The following is a 25,155-nucleotide window of genomic DNA, read 5'->3' as shown; positions in this document are numbered from 1 at the left end:
CCGGGCTCCAGTTCCGCCACGCTCTTCCCGGCTTCCGGCTCGCGGGGCAGCCGGTCGGGACGCGGAGGAGGCCGGTGCCGCCCGTGCCGCCCAGCATGGGATGCGCGTGAGCCGCGGGTCTCTGCTCCCCGCGAGCGGCCGCAGGTGGGTGCGCGGGGCCGGGCGGGTGCGGCGCTGGCACAGCGAGGCCGCGGGGCGAAGCCGCGCTCCGTCCCGGGCGGGTCTGGGGCAGGGGCCCCCGGCTGGAGGAGCCCGGCCGGGCCGCTCCCAGCGAGGCGCAGCAAGTTGCCGGGAGAAGCCATGTCTAGGGCTGAGCGCAGGTTCTGCTTTTGGGAGAGAGCAGTCACGAGTGCTCGTGTCACGGGCTTCCTCATTTCGCGACCGCGCACTGGAACCGATTGCCCGTGGAGGCTGTGGAGTCTCCCTCGCTGGAGATACCGCAGAACCGTCTGTAGACAATCCTGTGCCACGCTAGGGTGACCCTGCTTGAGCAGGGAAGTTGGACCAAGTGACCCACTTTGGTCCCTTCCAGCCTTACCCACTCCGTGGTTTCTGCGGTCTTTTGGTGCCCCGTGGCGAGCAGAGCCGCTCAGCAGCTGTGGACTCCGGGGGCTCTGGGGAAATCATCAGGTTCACTCAAACGGGCTCTGTGTCCAGGTGCTTATTTAATGGAGGGCCTGCCTTCCACCAACGACTGGAGCTTTACCAAAATCTGCCACACAAGAAGCGGGGGGGGGGGGGGGGGGAATCTGACTGCCTTGTTTGACTGGTGCCATCATTGAGTGTTTCATTTGTGATTTTAGCATGAACCTGAAAGCCAAATCTTACAGTCTTATAATGTTGTTGTTATTATTATTGCTATTATTAATTATTACTGTTATTATCTTCCTTACTGCCTTGTTGATTGGATCTTACATAGGATGCCTTGCTTTCCTTCTTCCCTAGTCGAAACTGGGAAGGGAAGGAAAGGAAGGTTCTGTGAAGTTGCAGTTTAGCATTATTAATGTATTTCAGATTTTCAGCTAAAGGAATACTGGGAAGATCATTATAAAGATTAAGGCACTTGAATGAACAGAGTCTGACTAACCACAGTGGCTCTTCCCTGTGAGCTCTTTACACGACAGCTGTGAAGATGATTGATTAGAGGCCTCATAAATAATTTTCTGCTGACTGGCTTCTCAGAGCAACACCATAACAAACAGTGGACTATGCTTGAAATTTACTCCAGCATTCAGTCTGCTGGACTCTGCTCTGGCAGGCAATTAATGTGCTCAGCAGCAAAACTTTTTGTGGTCTCAAAGCAAATTCAGAAGAGGGCCCCAAATCAGCCCAGTGATTTGACTTTGGCTGCGCAAGAGATTCAGATTTAGTCTCTTGTGAACTGTGAGTTGTTTCAGCTTCTGCTTTTTGCAGTCAGGACTGAGGAAGTGGCTAATCATTGACTCCATGACCCTGAAGTTAGTTTGCAGGGGGCTGAAACTAATCCTTTGTGAAGTTAATCCTCTGTGTTCTCTGTGGCATGTGTCCAGGATGTCACCACCTTGCCATACCTCGGCCTTGCTGCTGGTCTTTGTGGCCCTGGCTGTAGCAGGGGCTGAGCAGTCCGAAGAGAGGAGCTGTGATGTGGTTGGTGATGAGAGCAGTGAATCACAGACAGAGAGAGCCCTGCTGAAGAAACTGGAGCCCCTGAGCCACATGAGGTACAGCACAACACCCTGCAGGCCTCGGGGCTGCGCAGTGGGCCAAGGGGAAGGGAGGATTTGGGTCAGACTGCAGAATGGACTCCCCCTGTTAGTGTGGTCTGGTCTCTGATGGGCTGCCGGGTCTGGAGTGACACTGCTCTGAGTGTTCTTTGTAATCCAATGGGCTGTCTCTTCTGTCCTCTCCCTGCTGCAGGTTTAACGTGACTGTGGAGAAGGGCAAAACAGAAAACTACGTCTACAATTTCAGGGTGTGCAGGGAGGTCAACAGCACCTCGCACGACTTTGGTGGCCTGGTGCAAACAGATAGACAGAATGGAAAGACCACGGTGATAGGAAGAATCAATGAAACCCAGGTCTTCAATGGAAGTACGATTCCACTCAATACTTGGCTTACTCAGGAGCTGCCTTTCGCCTCCTGATCTGGATTTGTAGCCTGTATTGTTTCTCTCCTGGCAGGTGACTGGATCATGCTGATTTATAAAGGAGGTGATTCATATGGCAGGCACTGCAGTGGTGAGAAGAGGCGAGCTGTGATAATGATTTCTTGCAAGCGGGGAGTTACAGCGGTGAGTGACACCTGGGATGAGAGAGCATCGGGGGCTGCCAGACCAATGGTTGGTTGTGAGCAGAGGGGTTTTGAGGGGACAGTGAGCTGGCCTCAAGTGTCTGGTGCCCAGCTGCCCCAACATTGATAAAACTATCTCCTGGTGAAGTACAGTGTGTGTGGGCATGTTTTCACATGACTTCACTTTTCCCAAATTGCAGAGTTCATTCAGCATTATTTCTGAAGAGCGGGAAAAGGAGCAGGAGTGTTTCTACCTCTTTGAAATGGACAGCAGTGTGGCTTGTCCAGCTGAGAATTCCCACCTCAGTGTTGGCTCCATTCTGCTGATCACGTGAGTCATTTGAAGAGCTGTTTGTGCCTGGGTCATAATCTCCAGTACTATTTAGAAATGTAGCAAATGATATAGTAAGACTAAATTACTGCAGTGTACTTTCCCACTGCCACCATTAGATGTTACTATGCCTCTGAGCTTTTTGGACAAAGGCTCTTGCTCAAGGCATGATGCTGGGCTGGTCCATTCTCAGTAAACACTTTCCTTCATAGCTTACGGACAAGTGCACTGAAGCATGAGAGATTTGACTTCCTAAAATTATATGATGGCTCTTTGCCAGAGCTGGGAACTCAGACCAGGAGTCTTGACTCATTTTCTGTTTGGGAGGCACTACTTCACATAATGCTGCTAAAAGATTAATACAACCAGATTGATAAGTTGGAGACCTTTTATGGTCTGGTTTCTGTTTACAGCTGTTCTTGAGTGGTGCTATCTCGGAAGAGATTTTCTATAGGGTTTCCTCAGCTTTGATTTTCCTTTTTTTTTTTTTTAATTCTGCCTCTTAGGTTTGTGTCACTGATTGCAGTCTACATCATTGGTGGGTTCCTCTACCAGCGCCTCATTGTGGGAGCAAAGGGCATGGAGCAGATTCCTCACTTTGCCTTCTGGCAAGATCTGGGCAATTTGGTGGCAGTGAGTAAAAATTCTTACGTAATCTCAGCCTGGCCCATCTTAGGAGAAAAAGGCACTGACTTTGTGTTTTGGGTAGACCTACAAGCAGGGTAGAGTACTTTGAAGCAGAAGAAGAGGGTATCTGTTTCCTTTTTCTTGAGTATGCCATTTCTTAATCCTTGCTGAGACCAATTTCCTCTGTCCTGCAACTGCTCCATAACAAACTAGAACATGTGCTCCTCAGGAGTTCACACTTTCCAGGTAGAAATGCTCACCTGGGGACTGTGAAATGCTTACTTCTGACTGTGAATCCTTCCGTGGTCATTGTAGGCAGTGGTATTTATCCTTCATACTTGCCTTGGCCTGATGTTGCTGCATAACTGTCCAGAGCTTTTAAGACCTAGTAGGATGTTTTTTATCCCCAAATTTTGGGGAGATGTTTCAGGTAGCACAAGGATAGGCATAATCCCTTAGCAAAAGAGAAATCGCAGGAGCTGCTTTGGTTTGGATGCTGAGTCAATTGCAAACAGTCTGATGCTAGTGCTGTGTCCTGTGCTCGTAGGATGGCTGTGACTTTGTGTGCCGATCCAAGCCTCGGAACGCACCAGCCGCGTACCGTGGTGTGGGGGATGACCAGCTGGGAGAGGAGTCAGAAGAACGGGATGACCACTTGCTGCCCATGTGATAGGCTTTCCACACCAAGATCTTTTCTCCCCATCTCCCCAGTGCTTGTTTAGCCAGGTGCCTCCCAGCCAGTTCTCCTTCTCTCACTTCTGATTTTCTTTACACTGTTTGCTTCCGCTGTCTCCGGTGTGTCAAGTCCCATGGATGCCTCTGGATGTGAACAGCACTGGTTCCTAATGGCATGGCTTATAAATATAATGCTGGGTTGGGTTTTAAAAGTGCAGCAGAGCTCAGGGAAGAAGTGTTGACAGTTGAGCAGAAAACAGCAATTTAAATGTTCAGCACTGAGCAGGAATGGGAGATGAATCACTAAGAGGAAAAAAGGGGCATCGATGGGTGCAGAAAGGGAAAAAGGCTATGGCTTAAAACAGCTGACACTGTAAAAGGGATATTCTCTGTCTTTTTAATTTTTTCACTAGGGTTTACACAATCTGTAAGACACTGGAATTCTTTTTCTTTGAATGCATTTTCAGCTTTTCTAGCTTCTGCGCTGTTATACAATTTCTGCCAGCATAACGGGCACAGAGTGCTCTATGCCAGACTCTGGGGGTGAACAGGCATTAGCACCTCTGCAATCTTTTGTTTCCCTAATGGCAGTGGTGTGAACTTCTCAACAGTTTCCTTCAACAGCTCTAAAGGGATTCATGCCATCCTCTCCGACTGGAGAGAGGCAATGCTGAAAAACCATAGGAGTTAAATGGAGTCAAAATATTGACTTCAAAGTATTGACTCAGTCTTCTCAATCAGTGAGAAGCAAAAGGAAAAACATGTGCTGCTAAGGAAAAGGAACATTTGCTGAAACTGAAAGTGACATTAAGACAAAATGAGACAGGTAGCTGCCACTTGAGTTCTGACACAGGCTTCCTGAGGTGACTGCCCACACACCTCAGTCACTGTCAGCATTGTGATTTTACACTCCCCAGAAATACCTTGTTTTGCAGAGGGTTTTCCTACGAAGATGTCAGAATTTATTTTTATATCAAAGGAACCATGGAAGCCCTGGCTAAGAATGCCAACACACTGAGAATTGGATAAGGGACTCTCACATGGTCAGCTTTCATAAATCACTGTCCCCTTAATCATGGTGCAGGCCAGTCTTAAAGACACTTGCCCTGCGCAGATGGTACTTAACATACTGCCACTGGCTGGGAGTGACAAAGACCACCTCCTTGGGCCCTGGTGAAAAGCAGGTACACTTGAGTTGTAGACTTAATGGGAACCTTCAGGAACTCCACACCTTGATTCTAAATTGCTTTTTATTTGAGAGGCTAGACTGAGCAATCCCATTCTACCCTACTGTGTGGACTAGCTGAGAACTGCCCCCAGTCTGGGGGGCAGAAACTGAATAAGCAAGCCACCACTGTGTTAACAGCAGAGTACTGACAAGGTGTAGGGAATGCTGGGCTCCAGGACGGTTTAGATGAATGGAGATGAGAGATCTCTGAAGGCTGCTCTTGGGATATCAGGTTTATTAGGGATGATGAAAGGTCTTGCTTGGAGCTGCCAGACGCAGCACATGGCAAGGCCTGAGGGCATGGGGGAGGGGAGAGACAAGGGGCAGAAAGGATGCTCTAGGAGACGCGGGAAGAAGATCCAATAGAGGGGAAGTTCCAAGAGAGCATCTGGCCCCTCGGAGACCCCTTATCAGGGGGCTTCAAGGTGGGCTGGAGCAAGACTTGGGCCAATGGGGTTACAGGCACTTGATGTTTCAAGGGAGGGTTACAGATGTGGGATGAACCATACATTTTGGGGGTTGAGATGGAACAGTCTATTTGACTTTTGGACTTACCTGTAGGTAAGGGTATTGTCTAGCCAGTAGGGGGGATTGTTTTCATCCTGGCTGTACTATTGTAAATCTTTTGCCAGGCAATTATATTTATCCATCCTTTCCCACAACAAGGTTCATGTATTTTTAAGACACTGAGAGAAAAGGGGTGGCCTTGCTTTCTTTCTGGGTTTGGAGTGGGCAAGCAATTCCTGCTTTCTTTGACTTTTGTTACAGTCTCAATCTTTCTCATAACATGGGAAAAATAGGAAGTCAGCAAATCTGTTACTGTTTTCATGGTGGTAATTTTTTTTGTACAAAACACAAATTTCAAAAATAAAGTGACCAAAAAACTTGGTGAAGTGTTGTGCTGATGTAGCAAGAGCTTGCTTTGGTACCAGAACATCTTTCTCACCCAAAAGTAAAGGGTTCTCCATATGTGGTGCCTTGTACCTGAACTCTTACCAGTAATGAACATGTTCTTGTTTCTTCATGGTTTTTGCTGTCCCCTTGTTTCACTCCAGGTCGTCTCAGGCCTAGAAGGGAAGGCTTATCCACATCTTTCAAAACTGAAACTTTAGAAGCTCAGGTAGTTATGGATGAATGGATTATGCTCTGTATTTTTCTGCAGAAATAACTTAGTGATGAGGTTTGTACTTTCCAAACACTCAGGGGTTAAAAAGCAGCCAGACCTGCAAAGCCTGATCAAGGATTTTTTATTAAGAACACTGAACATGAAATGAAGAAGTGAAGCCTTCCCATTTGACTGAAATAAAATCCAGTCCTCAGGAGTAGATGGCAACAGTGGCAGGCTACCTGCCTGCCTACCCTGCCAAAGGTCAAACTAAGCAGGAGTTGTACCACACCCAGCCTGCTAAGGATAAAATGGTTTAAGGGCAGCCTGCCTCTGCTCACTGCCGATTATAAGCTCCCCCTCCCCTGTCCCCAGATTACATCAGACCAAACTCGTGGTAGCAGGGTGCAAGCAAGCACAGGCAGCTTCCTTTGGGTCTATTTGCATCCACAAAGCCTCAGAAGTCTACTCACATGAAAAAGGATGTCACAAAAGTGAGATTCAGCAGCACAGTTAAGACTAGGAAGCTGCTGCCACATTTTATCCTTCTACTAAGCACTTTCCTCCTTCTTTTTCTAACATGGGTCAATAAAGAGCCCATTTTAAAGATCTCTAATGTTTTCCTATCTATGCTATTAGGCTTTCTCCCATGCCACTACAGCTTTCCTGCAACAGTAGGTGCTTAACACAGAGAACAGTCTTATGTTTCACTCAAATATGTATGTGAAACTTTTGAAAATAGAAAAGCTGAGATACATGGTTTATAACACCATCTTGCTTTCAGGTATTTGGCTCTGGAGAGCATTTACCTCTTCACAGTTTGTGTAACTCCTTCAGGTGTTTTGCCTGTTTGAAGCAAAGGTGCTTGTGGAAGAGAATAACTCTGCCCAGGTTTTCACCTTTGGCAATTTGGCTACAAAACAGCAAAATACCACATTTGGTCCTTAAAAAAAATACGACAACCAAAGAACCCCTAAGCAAACCTGGAGGGGCTGAGTAGGAGAAAATCAGCCTGTAACAAAAATTCTACCCTTTAGAAATGAGAAGTCATATTAAAAGATTAGTATTCCATTATTGTAGGGGGTGTTTCGTTTCTTTTAACTGAGAAATACTTGTTTTCTGATACAAAAAAAAAAAAACCCAAAAAAAAAAAAACCAAAAAAACAGAAAGAACAACAAAACCCAAAAAATGCCTGAGGCAAGCAGTACAATCCTGTCAGCCTAAATTTTGTCCCGTAAGCTCTCCTGAGGATAACGAAGACAGACACGAATAGGAAAGAATACAAACTGGTAAGAAAACACACAAAACAAAACCCCTGCCCATTCCATGAAGATACTTGGTGCTTCTGGAGACTGCTTTGGATCTGTAAATTATGCTCTAACACAATGGGAAGACAAACCTCGTGCTGCAAGTTTCCCTAATGTAAAACAATCCCCTCCCCTTTGAGTTTCCCATCACTTTGTCATAAGTACTCAGGAAAAATCCTCTGACTGGTTCCAAGAGGAGCACCTGGAGTAAATAGCTGCCACAACACTTTAGCTTTACTGTCTCCTGTAGACATGCAGAGAAGACAAAACAGCTCCTATTGCCACAGGCCTTCAAGTTTGGTACATGCTGGAATGGCTATTAAACCCAGTTCATGAGCAGCCTTGGTATTTTTAAAAGTGGAAAAGCAGCAGCCCCTTTTGCTCAAATTCTTGTCTGTCACCTCTGTCAACTGCAATTTGTTCCCCTTCACAAAAGCCCCAAGGACAGGTGTTCCCAATGTCCATGTGGGGCCAGCTCTTCCTATGCCTTGAGTTCTGGCAATGACATTCAAAGCAAGGGTTGAGGGCAGAAGTGTTTTAAGACAGAAAGAGATCCCCTTAACATCTTTATGTGGTGTATACAGGGGAGGCATATTCAAAATCAGGAAGAAGGAAAGTTGTTTAAAGGCCCCAGGTGGCAGTTTTCCTCAACTTTGTAGCACCATTAAGAGACCAAGAGATGGGCTTGTGCATGGCAGTTTCAATCAGTTAAATTCCTTCTCATTCTTCTTGAATGCAAGACAATAGGGGACTGTCCCATTCTTCCCCGCCCCAGCAGGACACTCCAAAACTGGCAGCTGCCCTGAGGTCAGAGTAAAAGTGAGACCTCTGGCTTCAGAGTTCTTAGGTCTCCTTGAGGACATTGATCTTGGCACAGATCTTGAGAGCTGGTCCCAGCTTCATGTTCATAGCACTCATGAGATGTTCCTCCTTCAGAAGCAACATGGCCTGACCATCAATTTCCTGTGACCGAAATTGCTCAGCAAATTCTTGGCACCCTGTGAAGCAAAACAAAAAACAGCAGTGAGAAGCACATGTGCATTGGGCACTCCTCCCCTCATTCCTCCTGCATCTCCTGCAGGTACAGAAAAGCAAGCTAGGAATCTAACCAAACCCTTTCTCCACTCTAGTCCACAGTCTCCTTGAGAACACAGGCTACTTGAGAAATAAATCCCGAGAATCAATCTATGATCTACTCCAATTCAGAAACAGGTTCAAAAGCAGTAGGCACCACTGAGACCATTTTCTTTCCATAAAGAGAGCCCAATCTCCCCATGCTACTGGATCACAGGAGTGCAGGACAGGATCTCAACTTTACCTTGCAATGATGCAATGAACTCATAAACCTCCTCCACACTCCAACGACTAGCATTGCTGGACAGGAAGACTGGGTTGATGCCATGTAGATCTGGGGTGGGGGGGGCCATATTAGAGTTTGTCAGATCCCTCTCTCCATGACTGGCTCTTACTGACAGGGGTCCTGGAGATGTAGGGGACAAAGCTTCATCATAGCTGGAGTTATCAGAACCTCGACTTGAGTCTTCCTGGCCCTACAAGCCCCCAGGAAAGAAAGAAAATAAAATAAAAGTTTGGGTTTTTTTAAGAAATTCACAATTACCAGCTGCAAAACAAGCTATTTAGGAGCAGCAGAAGTTGTCCCAACAGTCTGGCACAACTGTCTCAGGCTGTTGGTCCAGGGGCAGCTGACACAAGAGCTCCCTCACATAAAACTGAGGCTCATTCCATTAATCTATAGCCCAATTCAAGTCATTCATGTGAAAGACTGCAAATCAAATGGGAAAAGTGGATTGTTTTCTGCCAAGGCTGTCAGCTGGTCTCACTCACTGAGACCTTCAAGATGCACATGGGAGCAAACACATAGTGCACAGAACAAGTATGAACGTGAACACACTTCCTGCAGTCCATGAGGGATTAGAACACCTCCCTGTGCCTTGTGTAACAAGTGTGTCAGCATGCCCACGGCACATCCTGCATCCACTGTGACAAAGTACGGCCAGAAGGGACAAACCCTATGCAAGCCTGCCTTGACAGGTGTGTGTCCTTACCCTGTGGCGCTTGCCCTGGATCTTTGTTCGAGCGCTTTCGGAGCTGCTGCGCCGTGGTCCCCGTCGGCGCACACGGGCGTAGTTGGCTTCCTGGAGTTCCTTCATCTTCTTTCTCTGCATCCGGAACTGATGGCTGCAGCTGACATTGTACCTCAAGTAAGCAGAAACAGAGCAGCACTTAGAAAGCAGCAACTGTCTAAACTTACTACTGCTCCTTGCTCTAGATGGGGATAAGACTCTTCTTTACCATCAAGTTCTGTTCCTCCTCCTTCTAAGACTTCCCCTTGGAGGGAACCAGTCCAGACTTCTGACACAAGCAATACTTGGACACCAGATTCTTGATCTAACATCTGAAGGGTCAATTAAGTCATTCCCCTAAGGGAAAAAAGACCTATAACAAGCACTCTGCTATCAACAGGAGGCAGGAATGACTAGTCTAACTTCTACCCAGGTTTTTCCCCAATGCTATCTTGTGTCTTTGTCTAGTACCAATGCATGAGATCACTACCAGTATGCATTTATTTAGTCAGTCAAATGTATATTTCTCTGAAGAGAGGTTCTTTATAGCCCCAGAATTTCCCCCTTCCCAGTTCATTTTCTGAGCAACCCAGAAATCCTATTTATACTCAGCAACACATCCACCTCTCCAGACCTAGATGCGTTTACAAATCATTTCGTGGTAAAGGATCTCTGTGCCCTCCAAGCCACAGAGGGAGAATCAGATGTACTGAAAGATGGTACACTATTTGGAGAAGGGGCACTGGATGACTGGTGCTCATCCAGTTTCAGCAAACATGTAGTCAGGGATAAGGAATATTACATCTTGCTGTTATTACCTTTTAGCACAGGTCATGGAACAAAACCTCTTGGAGCCACGGAACTGGCTTGCTGGGGCATACTTCCCACAATATTCACACTTCAACAAGTTTGCCTTCTTGTCAAGCTCTAGTGAGATACAGAGACACACACCAGTTGGTGATCTGAACTGAAGCCCATCACACACCACATGATTCCCCATTCCACTGGTTTTCTGAGCAGACAGATTCCAAGCACTGTTTTCTACTGAATCTAGTAAGTAGTTAGCTTGGGGAAGCAAATGGGGAAAAAAGAACCACAAGCTCGGCTAATTAGGACCCCAGCATATCAAACAGAGCAGTTTTTTCTCCTGGTCAGTACTACTTCATGGAACAAACAAAAAATAGTGTATTCCTTGCACCCTACAAGGCTGTGGAGGAAATCTCCATCACTCTGCTCTGTCCACATCCTTTACAGCCTACAGTCATTAAAGACAGGTACAGTTAAGAATCTCCTGCTTACTGCTGACACAGGATGTGTTAGATAATATTTACAACAACAAAAGAAGCATTGCAGTCTTCTGGCACTCAAAAAAAGCAAGATCCTAGTTCCACAGGTCAAGTCTTTAAGGAGGTGACAGGAAGAGATACAAGTCTGTAATGCATTAAGCTGGTAACACAGAGACTTTCAGTAACTCTAGCTAGTCCTTGTGTTCTTGAAACTCACCCATGGAAGCACTATCCTCTCCTAGAGAATTGCTGGACAGGTTTTCATTCTGACCAGAAGGAGCCTCTCCCTGCAGTTGTTTCTCAGATTCTTTCAGCAGCTGAGAACAACCCACCTGGACAAGGAGAGAATGAGTTGGACCCACAAGTAAAGGATTCCCTGTGTCCACCACCCTCTGCCAAGGTATGTGCAGCTCAAAATTTAACTAAGAAGAATCTCTCTGCCTAACAGGGAAGGAGAGATGCTAAAAAAAAAATCATTACTGCTTCCTGACTCACAAGCTTGGTTGTTCATTTAAAGATCCCCAAGCACTATCTGCCTTGAATAATGTCCAATTCCACGTAACTCCATTTCCCTTCTTTACTTCAACTTCACTTGCTGCCTGTTCAAAACGCATCTTTCCCTCACAAAGAGGAGAGCCTCCTTACAATTCCTGCATTAATTATTGCTTTAGTAACAACTGGAGCAAGCAGTTGCTGCAACAGTTGTTTTTATTCCTTCAAACCTCTTCTCTTCAATGACACCTCTTAATGTCTTGCTTTATTCATGACAACTCCCTCCCTCCCTTCCTCTTTACTGTCTCTGTCTCAGGCTAAAAATGCTAAATTGGAATATGGGGAAAGATACTTCTATGCAAAATGGAAGCCCACCACTCTCCCAAGAAAGTGCTACATCTCCTTCCCCCACAACAAAAAAATCCCTACTGGAAAGGGCTCTGCTCCCTCCTGGATGACAAAGCCTTCAATGATGTGTGTGAGGATCTGGGGCTTGACGATGGCTTGAGGAGGTTTGGAGTCTCCCATCTGACGTGACACCAATGCCAGGTTTGGGGTGGAAGCAGAGGTGGGGGTGGCTGAGACTCCTTCACTTGATGTGGCATTTGTGGTTGCAATGGCAGCAGTATCAGAATTATCTGGAAAGCACAGGAGTGAGATAACTTTGCTCTACCTACTTCAGGTCATTATCACACACAGACAGAGCTCTCCTTTGTACCTCACCTCCAAGACCACTCTTCTCCTCCATGTTTTTGGGGCTGTCTGTTACAGGAGAGGACCTGGCAGGCAGGAGTGCAGTGACACTGGCTGGCTCCTCCTTCTCTTCCTCTGACTCTGCCTTGCGCTTTACTGCCAAGGCCTGTGATTTGCCCTAAAGGAATAAAGAGGAACACGTAACCAGATAGAACAGCTCCAAAACACAGAACAAACCAGATCAAAACAGAACAAACCAAGAAAAAAAGCATCCTGCACCATTACACTTGATTGCTTCTGGAGATGTCTCTAGCTCCCTCATACATACCTCTACTTGGGAGCATTTGCTATTAAGGAACAAAGCTTGAGGAGACTCACTACCATGCCAGACTAGGATCTAATGTCCCAAGTCATGCTGATACACTGGTGTAAGACCAAGACACTGTGAACCTCAAAGGATTATTGATAGGAAGAAATAGAATGACATTCACTCAAGCAGTTTCCAAAGAGGTTTTTTGGATAAATCAGATCAGTTTCAATGAAGAGTTGAAAGAGTAGGGTACATACATTCACCAGGAGCAGACTGACTCCCTGCTCTAAAAATCAAGAAAAATCCTGCGACACCTTCCTGAAGAAGTAGACAAGAGTTTAGAAAGAGGCTCAGCAAATGGCTAAGGAGGTGCTCAAGGCAAGGTTGGATGGAGCAACCTAGTCTACTGAAAGGTGTCCCTGCCCATGGCAGAGGTGTTAGAATTACACGATCTTTAGGATTCTTTTTAACTCCAGTTATTTATGATTCCATGATCTGAGCTGGCTAAGTGCTGTTGTCTCAGGGATTTAGGTAGGCTCTAGGTGGACAATTCACAACAACATGGACCTAGAGGCCTAGGTCAGTGGCTGGTACCACACACCAAGGGATCTGTAACCCAGAAATATTCACACTGGAACAGTTAATGAAAAACTGCAGCCTGTGGGAAAAGACCCACACTGGACAAGAACTTTATGAAGGACTGTATTGTTTGTGAAGAACTGCACTTCATGAGAGCGATTCCCCCATGCTAAAGCAAGGGAAAAGCATGAGGGAGAGACAAAACCTTATGAGCTGACCACAGATCCCATTTCTTGTCCTCCTGAACCATTCAGGGAGAGGAGGTAGAAGAGTCAGGAGTGAAGCTGATCCTGTGAAGAAGGGGGGAGGTGTTTTTTGCCTTTGTTCTTATTTCCAATTATCCTACACTAAACTGGCAGTAAAATAAATCATTTCCACAAACTAAGTTTGTTTTGCCCATGATGGTCATTGGAAAGTGATCTTCACATCCTTATATCAATCCACAAGCTTTTCACTGTATTTTTCTCCCTCTGTCATGTTGTGAAGGGAGAGTGATGGAGCAACAACTTGGTGGTCCATCCAGCAGGCAACCAAGGTCAACCAAACCCCATTGTTAAGTGGGATACTCAGTATGTGATGTGGACACCCACCCCTCTGGGGCAGGCTCTGAGTCTCACCTATTAACTTCATGCAAGCCTTTGAATGATAATGTGGAAGAGAAACGCTTGCAGTCAGTAACCCCAGGGGCTGAATTGGAATTAGTGTTTTTGAAGGTAAAAAAGTCTCCACATCCCTTTCCCCAAACCCCTTACCCATCCCATCCCACTGACCTGGGCCTGGACTGCGCTTGGTGTCCTAGGAATGAACAAAGAGAATCCATATGCTATTCTCCTTCTCAATGGTATCACTTACTGGCAACTGGACAGACTGCATGTAGAATGCTGCTGGCATCTGAGCCACAACTGGAGAGGAAGCTGGGCTCTTCACCATGTGGGCTGTGCCTTGAACTTGTGCCAAATTCACCCCTGTGGTGAGAGGGGGAGCTTCCTGTGAGGATGCCGGAGCTGAAGATGACGATGGGGAAGCAGCATGGGTTTGGGAAACAGGCTGGACTACAGCTGGCATTCCCCGCGACGTCGGCACTGCTGCAGCAATCTGAGCCAAGCCCAAAGCCTGGGCTTGGCCAGAGCTCTGCTGCCGAGTGCCTACTACCTGCACTGGGATGTGTGGCGGAGGCTGCTGTGCTGCTGACATTTTGGCAGGCCCAAGCTGAGGGGGTTTGATAGGGGTGACCAGAGATTTTGACTGGATAGGAATAGGTGACTTGGTGGCTGCCTGGCACGGACTGTCCTGCTGGAGCTGCAAATGCTGTGGCTGAGACTGCAACATAGGTTGCACCACAAGGGTCTGTGCCTGCTGCTGGCTTTGAGAGGGAGCCTGCTGCTGTGGAGGCTGGGCTTGCTGCTGCTGCTGGGTCAGAGATGCTGCTTGCTGCTGTTGCTGCTGTTGAGCCAGTTGGAGATGGGTGGCTGTGTGGAGGAGCTGGGATTGGCGGTGCTGGAACTGCTGCTGGTGATGTATGGCTATCTGCTGCTGGATCACCACCTGCTTCTGCAGATGGATCTGCTGCTGCTGTTGGATCAGTGAGTGTGGCTGGATCTGCGTATATGTTGCTATACAAAAACAGAGTAAGAAAAAACAGAGCACAAAAGTTAGCAACAGTTCAGTTGGGAACAACAACAACAGAAATAAGGCAGCCACTTCACTGATTGAGACATTAGATTCCAAAATGACTGACAGCTTACTTGCAGGGGACATGAGGGATTAAATCAGCTTCCTGTGCTAATAGGAAGGGATAACCCCTCGAGACAAGTCTCTCGAGGTCCAAAGCTGGGAGATGTGTTGGAAAACCTTCTATCACCAGGCTTCCAAATATCATTCTTGTGAAGGCCCAATGATTTCGAAGAGAAAAAAACAGATGAGTTTTTTACCTGAGCTGATCAGCGTCTGGCTGGGCGCTGGTGTAGCGGTCCTGGTGAGGTTCATGCCCACTGTTTGCTGTCCACCACTGTCTGTGTCACCCTTCTTTGCAGCTGCGTTCTCCGTCTCTGTCTGGCTCCCCTGGCTGACAGTCACGGCCTGGGCAGCCGCCACCGGCAATGGCTGAACCACCCCGGTGCCTTTCCTCTGGCAGCTGCCAGTGGCACCTGCGGAGGAGCTCTGGCTCAGTCCCATCGAGGGCTGGCTCCCACCACCGGCCACCACAGCCCCGGAGACGCCATTGCTGCCTGCTGCTCCCTGGCTCAGGTTGAGGGACTGGCCTGCCCCGCTGGAGGAGGGCTGGGCCACTGCCATGGTGCTGGTGGCCTGCGGCAGGCCCGAAGCCTGGGAGCTTCCTGGCAGGGCTGTCTTCTGAGCAGAGCCCTGGAGCTGGGCGTTAGTGGCAGAGGTCTGCTGGCTCCTCACAGCCAAGTTCTGCACCTAGAGACACACACACCAAACAGAATCCTTGTGCTTTATACACGGTACTTGCCAGGAGTGTAACAGAGCACACATAAGCAACACACTCTGCTGGGATGCAGGCTGAGTTGATGCCTCGGATCTTATGTGAGGAGCTGCTAACATTGCTGGGCAGAGCTCAGCACAGCCCTCTCCAGGAAGCACATTATCCTGAACTCTCTGCTGCCCAATCTTTGATGGAAATTAAAGATCTCATGGCACTTTGTGAACAGGATCTGGGTACACAGTCTCTCTCCAGGGCATGGGACAGACTTCAGACCTATCTGCCATACCCTGGTCAATACCAGGACCCACTTCAGCAAGGCTCTAGAAGCACTGAGTTATCCCTTTAAAGACCAGTCATTATTTTCAGTTTTTGTGCCACCTGCCTGCCCCAGGCCCACAGATCTACTCGTGGCCCACACCCTTTCTAATTTCACTCTGCATTTTGGTGCTGCCATCCTCTGTATTTACTTCTGCTCCAAATGCCACCTCCAAAATTTGATCACAGCTAACTTTTCTTTAAAAAGATTGCTTCAGACAAGTCTTTGGCATCTTTACAACAACGAACCAACTGGATGAAGGAATACTACCTCTGGTAAAGACCCTTAATTGCAGTGTGACTGAAAACTGTACATAGAACTCAAGAGTTCTTTTTGCACAATAACAACCAAGAAACTGTGAAGATGGGATTGATCCAGCCTGTGCTCACCTCAGAAATTTTAAGCAGAAATTAATTTCATCTCTGGAAGCAGAAAGCAAACATGAAAACATGGTGGCAAAATCTGCTGCCTAAACAGGGACAAGGGCTGGGGATAAAATAGCTCTAATCTGCTCTACAGGGACAACTTGAGACAAAGACCAGAGCGTGGTGTGGCAGAAGCAGGGGAAAGGGAGGATGGCCACTGACCTGGTCTGTGTCTGCGTGGACCCCAGGAGACTGAGTGGGTGGTACTTCCTGCTGGACAGCAGCCACAGCCCCATTGGGCATCAGGATGAGCTGGGAGGCAAGAGGCACGTTGCGGCCCAAGGTCCGGTTCACCTGCAGCAGGTTCCCCAGCTGTGGCTGTTGAGCATCAGGTGATAGGGGAATGAAAGGAACGGAGGTAGAAGAGAGAAAGGAAGACAAAAAAAACCACAAGCAAACAGATCATAAAGGAACATTAGGCTGCAATGTCACATATTGCAAAACCACCAACCCTCCCTGCACTATAACACTGAACATAACCCTCCAAAGCAGGAAACTCAGAACAGTTTCCTTATGGAAACAAGCACTCTTCTATCTAACATAGGCCTGGGCTAATTCCCACAGACTGCCCAAGGCTGTGTATCTAGAACTGGTTGAACAACAGTGATAAAAACCATACATCCAAGATTAGTGCTGCTTGAAAAGAAGGGGATTACAATCTGTATCTGAAGCCAACTGGAAAACAGAAAATATTTTGCAATAAAATATTGCAAATAAAACCCAAACCCCAGACTTGACTCCATAGAGAAGCCTAATGCTTTCTACCTAGCTGCACTGCAAAGCAATTAAAAGGATGACATTTGTTCACATTGATTTATTTGTCTAGGCTTACTTGAAATCTGACTTATATCCCTGAGCTCAGCAAGCAGTAGAAGAGTAATTTACCATGTATCTGTTCCAACATTGAACCAGAAGAGTAGCTTTATTTCTGTGAGCTACATTCAACTCTAGGACACGTATTTCACATTTACACTCTAGTGAGAAGTGCTATGGAACCTTTAACATCTATGCAGAGCAGAGACACACAGTTGTTAACATTCTTGAAGGCTGAGCCCAGAATCAAACTTGTGGCTCCAGGGAGGAGACCTTCCCCATGCAATTTTAAAACATACTGCAACATCCTTAAAGTTAGGTTAGTCTGCAGGTGTTGGTAATTCCAAGCAGTGAAACTCTGCAGTGGCTGCTAAGTGGGGCTCATGGTCAGGCCACACTGATGCACATCTCTTACCCGAAGGTACATCTGTGCCTGTGACTGGTTGAGAGGCGGTGAGGTGGTGTTCCCGAGGAGCACAGACTGCGTCAGCGTTGTGGCGCTCGGGGAGCTCACGCTCTGGGACCGACTGATCAGCTGAGCAGCTGAGGTGGTGGCAAGGTTGATCTTAGAATAGAAAAAAGCTTCAAATCACATATGAAGAGATGGAGGCCAAGAAATAAGTACAAATACACTTAGTGGGGTACAATCAGAACAGACATTTTACAGTTATTTCCTGTATCCCACAGGGGACCAAGAAGTTCTTGTCTTAGAGGGCTTGTCCTACAGGCTACACGATCTATATTAGCCAGAGCCCTGGATACTGACCTCATTTGTATGCTGAGCTTGAGAATCACTGTTAGCATGCAACTGCAATAAGAGATCCAAAAAAATACATCATTTTCTCCAGCCTCCCAAGTAAAGGTAAAAAAACCACAAAACCTTCTCTACCAATTCATCTACTCTCCGAGCAAATTCAAGCTCCTCAACACTCACTACAAAATCAGACATCCTCTCATTCAACAAACTACTGCTCTGCCTAAGACAAAAGCTGCTTGCAACTCCTCCTTCTTACAAGTCCTGATCCTTTTCTAATCCATGACAATGTATCCCCAAAGCCTCAGCTAACAGAGATCCATGTCTACTTTTCCAGCTAAGAGGCCTCTCTCACCCAAAAACCTTATCTCTTTTCCTCAAGCCCCACCAATAAGGAGAGCACCCCAAATCCTCAAAGCTGTCTCCATCTTGTTGATTCCCTGGATTCTTAGAAGCCGTGTGCATCCTAAAAGACAAGGAGGAGACCAAACAAAGTGGGGAGGGGGGTTTGACATGTATGTGAGGTAGCAGTTTTACTTACAGAAGCCTGGGTGGTAGTGGTCTGTTGCGAGGTGCTAGTGTTGGGGGAGCTGGCCTGTCTACTGGCTGCAATTGTAGCCTGCAGGAGAGATTGGCAGAGGAATGAGTGCCTGAACAAACTTTTCAATCCAGCCCAATTTTCTGGCTCTGTTAGAACACCTAGTCCCTTACCTTCAGAGTAAATGACCTTCCTTCCACCCCATGGGTACATGCACTACTCTTGCCCAGCATATCATACTACACACTGCAACCCAACCCTCACCCTGATGCTGGAATCCACTGTTAACACCCAGACGTTCCCCACAAAATTAGCAATTTGTTGGGCTAATTAGGCAGTTTCGCAGAAATGCAATGATAGAACTCCAAGTAACAAAATTCAGACTAGAGAGCATATGGTCTGTGGAAGAACATAAATATTGATAGAATTATTTCTCCCTCTCTGATGCCAGGGGAATCCCCCTGCATGAGTTTCTTTAGTTTTGTAACTAAGATTTGTGCAAAACTGATGAGAAGGTTCTATTTATCCTATACTGTAAGACTGCAGTCAGGGATTTTGAAAACAATGACATGCTGGACTAACTGCCAAGGAGTACAGCTACTGAGGTATTGTTACACAAACAGAATGCATTCATGTCACACATAATCCATTTTGAACTGATGAGTAAGTCTAGTAGGTGAGCAAAGCTGATAAAGAAAAAAAAAAATCACTCAACAATTATACATCATAAAATACATTGATTTATATTGAGCTGTGTATGTCTCAATTAGAGACAGCTTCCTGGCTGGACAGGTTTACCCTCCTGCTGGTAAAGAAAACATGGCTACTAAGTTCCAAGACAGACATTTCAGAGGACGCTGCCTGAAATTTCATGCAAATACAAATGTTTATTCTCAGAGAAGCAACAACCCATTGTTCCCTTTAATGCAGTTTTTAAATATTACTGCATTCACTGCTGATTTAACCACCCATCTTTTATTTAAAGAAGGTGCAGGGGGTACAAATAGGCCTCTCAAGTGCAAGTTCCTTGATGGTGATGCCAAATTTTATCTTCTCCTGCTCTGTACACAAAAAACCAAATTAATCTTTGCTTCAGGCTTCCAGTTGACTGGCTGCCTGTATAAACTCTAAGCAATGTGTTTAGGGACTCATTGTCTCAGGATGACTTGGTGCACAAGGCACTGTATAAAAACAGAACCTCTGGATCTTCCCCAGAGAATGATCCAACTTCTCTCCTTCTACCTCTTGGCAACTCACCTGCTGGACAGCAGCCAGGCTGTGAAGTTGGGCACTGTTAAACTGCTGCTGGAGCATAAACTGATGGAAGTACTGGGCTGCATTGGGCTGTCTCTGGAGTGCCTGCAGGGCCTAGATAAAGAAGAAAACTCAATTGTCAAAAACTGCATGCCATTGAAATGTGATTGAAGAGAGCAATGACGAAGTAAGTAAGCCATGAGAACATCCCTAGAGCACATGAAAAAGCCGGCAGGAGATTAGCACATTCAAATCCATAGAACAGTTATAAATTTGGTGACACACTGAATCACAGGTGTATTCCACGACAGTGGGAATCACACTTGCAAGACTTTAATAAACTTCAAGAAGCTGGGGATGTGCATGCTTACACAGGCAGACAAGTGTTCCTGTGCAGTTTGTGCATGGAGGGCATAGAGGAACTGGGATGGCAAACTCATTTCTCTAGAACAGCAGGCTAAAACCAATCTATTGGACCACAGTAGAGATTATATCTAGGAAGCTGGACACTCAAGGAGTAACCTATAAAACATGAAGCCTCAGACTACAAGAACTAAACATCAGGCCTAGCATAAGCATTTCTAAATATGAAAAGATGACAGCCCTCTAAGTATAGTCCCACCTTGACACAAAACAACGCAGACGAACACAAAAGGGCTCACCACCAGCTTCCAGTGATGCACTGCCATCCATCCCAGAGCATACCCACGTCTCACCTGTACTGCCTGTCGCTCATAGAGTGACATCTGAGAGATCTGAGGCCGGGTGCTTCCTCCAGAACTGGAGCTCCCACTGGTGGAGTTGGAGTTCTGCTCACTTTCAGTCTCCATGGTGACAGGATCCCAGGAGCTCAGGCTGAGATGGACTCCAGATCTACATTGAAAGAACTGGAAACTAAGTCAGGCTGCAAAATGAAACAAACTGTATTTCACTACATTACACAGCTTTTGTACTAGAATATCTCAATAGCAGTCTTCCTGCACAGCTTTGCTACATCGCAGGGACCAGGGAAGCTGAGATTCTAAAATCACCCACAAATCTTACTCACAGTTTAAATATTTTATTACCACCAGCAGAAATGTAATGTGCATATTCTTTTATTGCCATGCTATAGTTGCAAGCTACAGTATCCTGAACTCTTAAAAATGTAGTGAAGAAGCAGCTGCAGCTCATTAAAACAATTCTAGTTACAGACCTGACCACCTCTCCTTTCAATAGAAACTAGCAAACCCAGGCAAATTGCACTGTGCTTCCATCCTCCAATGCACTTTGGCAATTTCTGATCCTCTCTTCCTCCAGTCCCTCAGCTCCAATGCCCTACTGATACCAACTCCCAGTTTAACCCCCAACCCTCAACTCTTCTTCTGATCACATGAACTTTCCGGCTACTTGTTGCTCCCAACAGATCTTAACTTGAATACTGATTAGAAGCTGGTATCTGTGGTGGCAAGTTACTTTCAGGAGGAACAAAGCCAGAAGGAGAGTGGATGAAGTGTTCACTGGTAACACTTGTAAGGCAAAAGCTGCTGAAGAGGTCATGCAGAACCAGGGAGATCTTCCAGCAGCAGAAAGATGAGTTGCAGTGAATTGCAGAATTGAGAAAGGACTGGAGAAGGCTTTCATCAGCTAAGAGGAAGAGAAGTGAGACTGAATAGTGCTTAGCAGAAGAGTAGCACATTGAGATGATCAGGGAGTTTCCTGCAGCAAGAAATATGAGCTACACAGGGAGTAGCAGCAGGAGGGGCTAGAGTCAGAAAAGAGAGAAAAAATGATAATACAACAGAATTCCACTGGAAAAAAAGAAAATCAACCCGACTTTTTAAAAGGTTAAAACTCCATGTAAGATTAAAAAAAAATATTTCTGGTAAGTCTTATTACCACCGAGACAGCCTATTTATTTCCAAAATACCAACTAGTTCCTCTCTAGTGTATCTGAGACCTCTAAATGAAACCCATGTAAATGAGCTTCCAGGAGCCAAAGCACCAGCACAGCCCCTTTATCTAGCCCTTTTTAAATCCAAAGATTCTGAGCTTTACCACCACCAAACATTTTCCTGGTGTACAAGCAAACAGACCTGTGCAGCAGAAATTGAGGTGCAACAATATTCTCAGCCACACAACTTTTTAAATTCTGAAATGGTGCTAAGGGCAGCAGATGACTTTAAAGTAGGACAACAGCATTAACTCTGCAGAGGATGGGTGGCTAAATCAGGGAACTGCTGCTTCAAACCTGCTCCTCAAAACCTGGAAAATTCTTTAACTGAGACACACCTCCTCCTAAATGGCCACTACTCTCTTCAGGCACAACCCTATTTCAGCTAGAAACAGCTTGTCAATAAACCTACCTAGAATATAAAAGCTCTTGGAGAAGCAACTGACTTAAAGATCTTCCCCAGAGGGGAAAAATTAAATGAAGCTTGAAAATAAACACTGAGAAGGGAGAGAATACAGACTTTTTGAAATAATTAAACTGTAGTAGATAATAAAGTACTTGAGTGGGGTTAAAATGCACATGAAGCTACTACATACATTGCACCAAGTTCTCCAGCAGCTCAGTTGCCATTAGAAGACAATTTATGATCCCTTGACCACCTCAACTTCCCAATGCAGATCCTCCTCCTTCAACTCACTTCTGGTGCTCATTAGATCAACTTGGTAGCTGCAGAAAAGGTACCCTAAAACCCTATTTTCTGCCAGAGCACTGAGTTGAATTACATTACTTGTGATGCCACAAGTGCCCATGAGTGAGGAAAGGATGCAACAGATGTTCACCTTAGCTACAGCAAATACCCTTGTCTTCAACAGCTTCACCAGGAGAAGCCAGGCTTCTGCCTTGGTGCTCTGCTCCACCAATGTGTGTTTCCTCAGTAAGTAGCACCACCGATTCCTAAGATTTCCAGCATTTTTGAGAGTTCCATATTGATCTAGATCTTATTAAAATGAGGTCCTAGCATAAAGAGAATATTGCTGAAACACCTCTGGCATGAGGCATAGAAAATGTTGGTCTCTCTGTAGGCAGAAGGCCTTTTGGAGATGTGGACAGAGAAGCACATGCTTGCTTTGCAGAAGGGCTGTAAGAATTTTAAGTCAATTACAGCAAAGAGAGTTATCCAGCAAAACTCTTTCCAAACACAAAAGTGAAAAGGCACAGCATTTCCCCAAGCAAGTTCATCTAAGGATGCAGCTCCATGTTAGCGTAATCCGATCCAAACACAGGCCATTTCCACACAAAATAGAGAATTACACACTCTCCCCTCCTCCAACTGCATCCCCAAGCACTTTCCTCTTACAAAAACCTAGTGATCACTGGGCTATCACATCACTTGACTCAGCTAGCTGCTCCATGAGATGGATAACCTACTAAAAATTATTAAACCATGGATTTTCCATACAAATGAACCAAAAAAAGGAAAACCAACACACACTTAACAACGTGGCCATTACTGGAAATTAACCTTTGAACAATAGCTAGAACTGCTCCCTAAAAGGCAGACACAGAAGGATACAAAAGCTTTTTAGCATCATGGCAGGAATGACCACACAGTAAAAAGGACCGGAGGGAGAAAGGAGAAAACTGGCTCAGGCAGCAGTACAAGCATGAGAACATGGACCACTCCAGAGCCTAACCCACACTTGGATCTCAGCACACACCGAGAACACCACAGGTGGCCCATCTACAAGTTCCTGACCTTTTTCAAGCACAAGGGCAGACAAAAGTCAAGCCAAAAAATACTCTAATCATTAAGGACTAAGTAGGAGGTTGAAAAGTTTTACTTGCTCACTCCATCTATTCCCCCGGGACATGACTGCTGCCTGCACAACGTTTTCTAACTTTCCTTAGTGGTTCTGTCACTTCATCATTGAGAAACTAAGTTAGGAAACACGTAAAATTTACACCACAGGTTTGAAGGAGCAAAATTAGCACCGAGTACTACAGCATATTCGCTGCCGTTACTATGCTTCTACAACAGTTTCCAAGCCACACAAGCAGAGGTGTGGAACCGCCGGGACAAGATGACTGCTCTGGGATGCTCTGGGAGCAGCAGCGGGTACGACGCTCCAGCACTGCAGGACCCTCGCACCACCTGGTCCCCACCCCTCGTTGTCCAGCCCGCCTTTCCCCGCCAAGCGCCTCGCCCGGCCGGCGGCGGGAGAGCGGGAGGGAAGGAAGGATGGAAGGAGGAGAGGATGGAAGGGGACAGTGCGGCGGCAGCCACCCAGGCCGCCGGCAACTCCGGCGGCAAAGTTGATCCGACACGGCGTGCGGGCGCCCTGCCCGCCCGTGCCGTGCCCGCAGCCCCGCCGCGGCGGGAGGCGGGATGCGCCGCAGGATGCCCGAAGCCGGGCGAGGGCTGCCCGGGGGAGGGAGCGGGGCTGCGCGGGGGAGCTGCTCGGGGCCGGGCCGGGCAGACAATGGCTGCTCCGCCGCCGCTGTCAACTTCCATCCCGCGCCGGCCCCGGGGAACTCTCCCCGCCGTGGCTGCCCGCGCCCCGGGCCCCGCCTCACCTGCAGCCGCCGCGGCTCGGCTCTGCTCGGCTCGGCTCTGCTCGGCTCTGCCCCGCTCCGCCGCCCGCCCGCCCGCGGGACCCGCGCTGCCGCCGCCGCACCGGAGCCCCCGCGCCGCCGCCGCCGCCGCCGCGCCCGACACGCCCCCGCGCGCGGGCAGCCGGGCCCGGCCGAGCGGGCGGGGCGGGGCGGCAGCTCCGGTGTCGGGGCGGGCGGGGCCGGGGGCGGCACCTGGCGGCGGCTCCGGCGGGCCCGCGGTCTGGCGGGGCGGCCCCGAAGGGGCGGGACCCGCGCCCGCTCCGCCCGCCCCTCTCCCCGTGTGCCTCTTTTTTAATCCCTTTTTTCCTCTTCTCGTTTTGATGTTTTTGTTGGTTTTGCCTTTTTTTTGCTTTTTTTTTTTTTTTTTTTTTTTTTAAATCTCGGCCTCTGGGGCTCCCCCGGCGCTCCGTCACTTCCTCCCTCGAGGCGCTTCCGGGCACGTGGTGCCTTCCCCGGGCGCCGCTTGCCCGTTGCCCGGGAGACGGGAGCGGAGCCCGGCGGGACGCGGTGCGGCGGCAGCGGCGGGAGCGGCGCCCGGCCCTGCCCCGAGCCCGCCCCGCTGCTCGCTGTGCCTGCGGGGCTGCCACCCAGGCCCGGCCCTGCCCCGCTGCTCGCTGTGCCTGCGGGGCTGCCACCCAGGCCCGGCCCTGCCCCGCTGCTCGCTGTGCCTGCGGGGCGGGCACCCAGGAGTCACGGTGCTGGTGAGAGTCACAGCCCGGGCGCTCGCACAGCGCGCTTCGCAGCCTGAGCGGCTGTCCCCTCTGCTGTCCCCTCTGCCGGGTCTCACTTTACCGTCCGTCCTTCTGGCGACTGGTCAACCTTCTTAAATGTTAGTCGTTTCATGTATCACAGCATCAGTTCGGTTGGAAGAGACCTCTGAGGTCATCGAGTCCAACCTGTGACCGAACAGCACCATGGCAATAGACCATAGCACTGAGAGCCACACCCAGTCTTTCCTTAAACACCTCCAGGGACGGTGACTCCATCACCTCCCTGGGCAGCCCATTCCAATGTCTAATCATGCTTTCTGTGAAGAAATTCCTCCTGTTGTCCAGCCTACACCTCCCCTGGCACAGC

At 47.7% G+C, this 25,155-nt stretch overlaps 2 protein-coding genes across 9 annotated transcripts; one reads left to right on the top strand and one right to left on the bottom strand.

Annotated features, from left to right (window-relative positions):
* The first annotated feature begins 48 nt into the window (after positions 1 to 48).
* Positions 49 to 6,017, top strand: M6PR (mannose-6-phosphate receptor, cation dependent). 2 transcript variants are annotated; one of them, XM_021533912.4, is made up of 7 exons: positions 49 to 144; positions 1,530 to 1,700; positions 1,897 to 2,069; positions 2,160 to 2,269; positions 2,469 to 2,599; positions 3,106 to 3,232; positions 3,774 to 6,017. In XM_021533912.4, the coding sequence occupies exons 1-7, from the start codon at positions 101 to 103 to the stop codon at positions 3,894 to 3,896; spliced, it is 879 nt and encodes a 292-aa protein (XP_021389587.3). In that variant the 5' UTR covers positions 49 to 100; the 3' UTR covers positions 3,897 to 6,017. The 2 variants fall into 2 exon arrangements, with proteins under 2 accessions (XP_021389587.3, XP_085430241.1); XM_085574115.1 differs by having other exon boundaries at positions 49 to 657.
* Positions 6,018 to 6,359: 342 nt separating this feature from the next.
* Positions 6,360 to 25,082, bottom strand: PHC1 (polyhomeotic homolog 1). 7 transcript variants are annotated; one of them, XR_014953462.1, is made up of 16 exons: positions 24,040 to 24,192; positions 20,249 to 20,405; positions 19,536 to 19,646; positions 18,282 to 18,359; positions 17,402 to 17,551; positions 16,336 to 16,491; positions 14,918 to 15,407; positions 13,839 to 14,599; positions 12,128 to 12,275; positions 11,834 to 12,042; positions 11,130 to 11,244; positions 10,445 to 10,553; positions 9,609 to 9,759; positions 8,861 to 9,092; positions 7,426 to 8,540; positions 6,360 to 7,280 (listed from the first exon to the last, which is right to left on the bottom strand). XR_014953462.1 is itself a non-coding variant. In XM_085573979.1 (16 exons), exons 1-16 carry the CDS (start codon positions 24,919 to 24,921, stop codon positions 8,386 to 8,388), a joined length of 3,120 nt encoding a protein of 1,039 aa, XP_085430105.1. In that variant the 5' UTR covers positions 24,922 to 25,082; the 3' UTR covers positions 6,360 to 8,385. The 7 variants fall into 7 exon arrangements, 6 of the variants coding, with proteins under 6 accessions (XP_085430105.1, XP_085430121.1, XP_077637410.2 ...); XM_085573979.1 differs by lacking the exon at positions 24,040 to 24,192 and adding exons at positions 17,753 to 17,794; positions 24,866 to 25,082 and having other exon boundaries at positions 6,360 to 8,540; XM_085573995.1 differs by lacking the exon at positions 24,040 to 24,192 and adding exons at positions 17,753 to 17,794; positions 24,871 to 25,013 and having other exon boundaries at positions 6,360 to 8,540.
* Between the last annotated feature and the right edge of the window lie 73 nt (positions 25,083 to 25,155).

Source organism: Lonchura striata, chromosome 1, assembly GCF_050655825.1.
Source record: "Lonchura striata isolate lonStrDom1 chromosome 1, ASM5065582v1, whole genome shotgun sequence".
Taxonomy (NCBI): domain Eukaryota; kingdom Metazoa; phylum Chordata; class Aves; order Passeriformes; family Estrildidae; genus Lonchura; species Lonchura striata.
This window is presented reverse-complemented; position numbering and strand designations above follow the sequence as displayed.

Bases quoted from the DNA above. Each gene is read 5' to 3' on its own strand.
- PHC1 (XM_085573979.1), bottom strand. From the start codon at position 24,921: ATGAAACGACTAACATTTAAGAAGGTTGACCAGTCGCCAGAAGGACGG. The intron at 15,408-16,335 runs GTCAGTGGCCAT...GTGTGTCTCTAG, and splicing joins TCCACGCAGACACAGACCAG to GTGCAGAACTTGGCTGTGAG. The intron at 9,093-9,608 runs GTAAGGACACAC...GGGGGCTTGTAG, and splicing joins TCCAGGGCAAGCGCCACAGG to GGCCAGGAAGACTCAAGTCG.
- M6PR (XM_021533912.4), top strand. From the start codon at position 101: ATGCGCGTGAGCCGCGGGTCTCTGCTCCCCGCGAGCGGCCGCAG. The intron at 145-1,529 runs GTGGGTGCGCGG...GCATGTGTCCAG, and splicing joins CTCCCCGCGAGCGGCCGCAG to GATGTCACCACCTTGCCATA. The intron at 2,270-2,468 runs GTGAGTGACACC...CCCAAATTGCAG, and splicing joins GCAAGCGGGGAGTTACAGCG to AGTTCATTCAGCATTATTTC.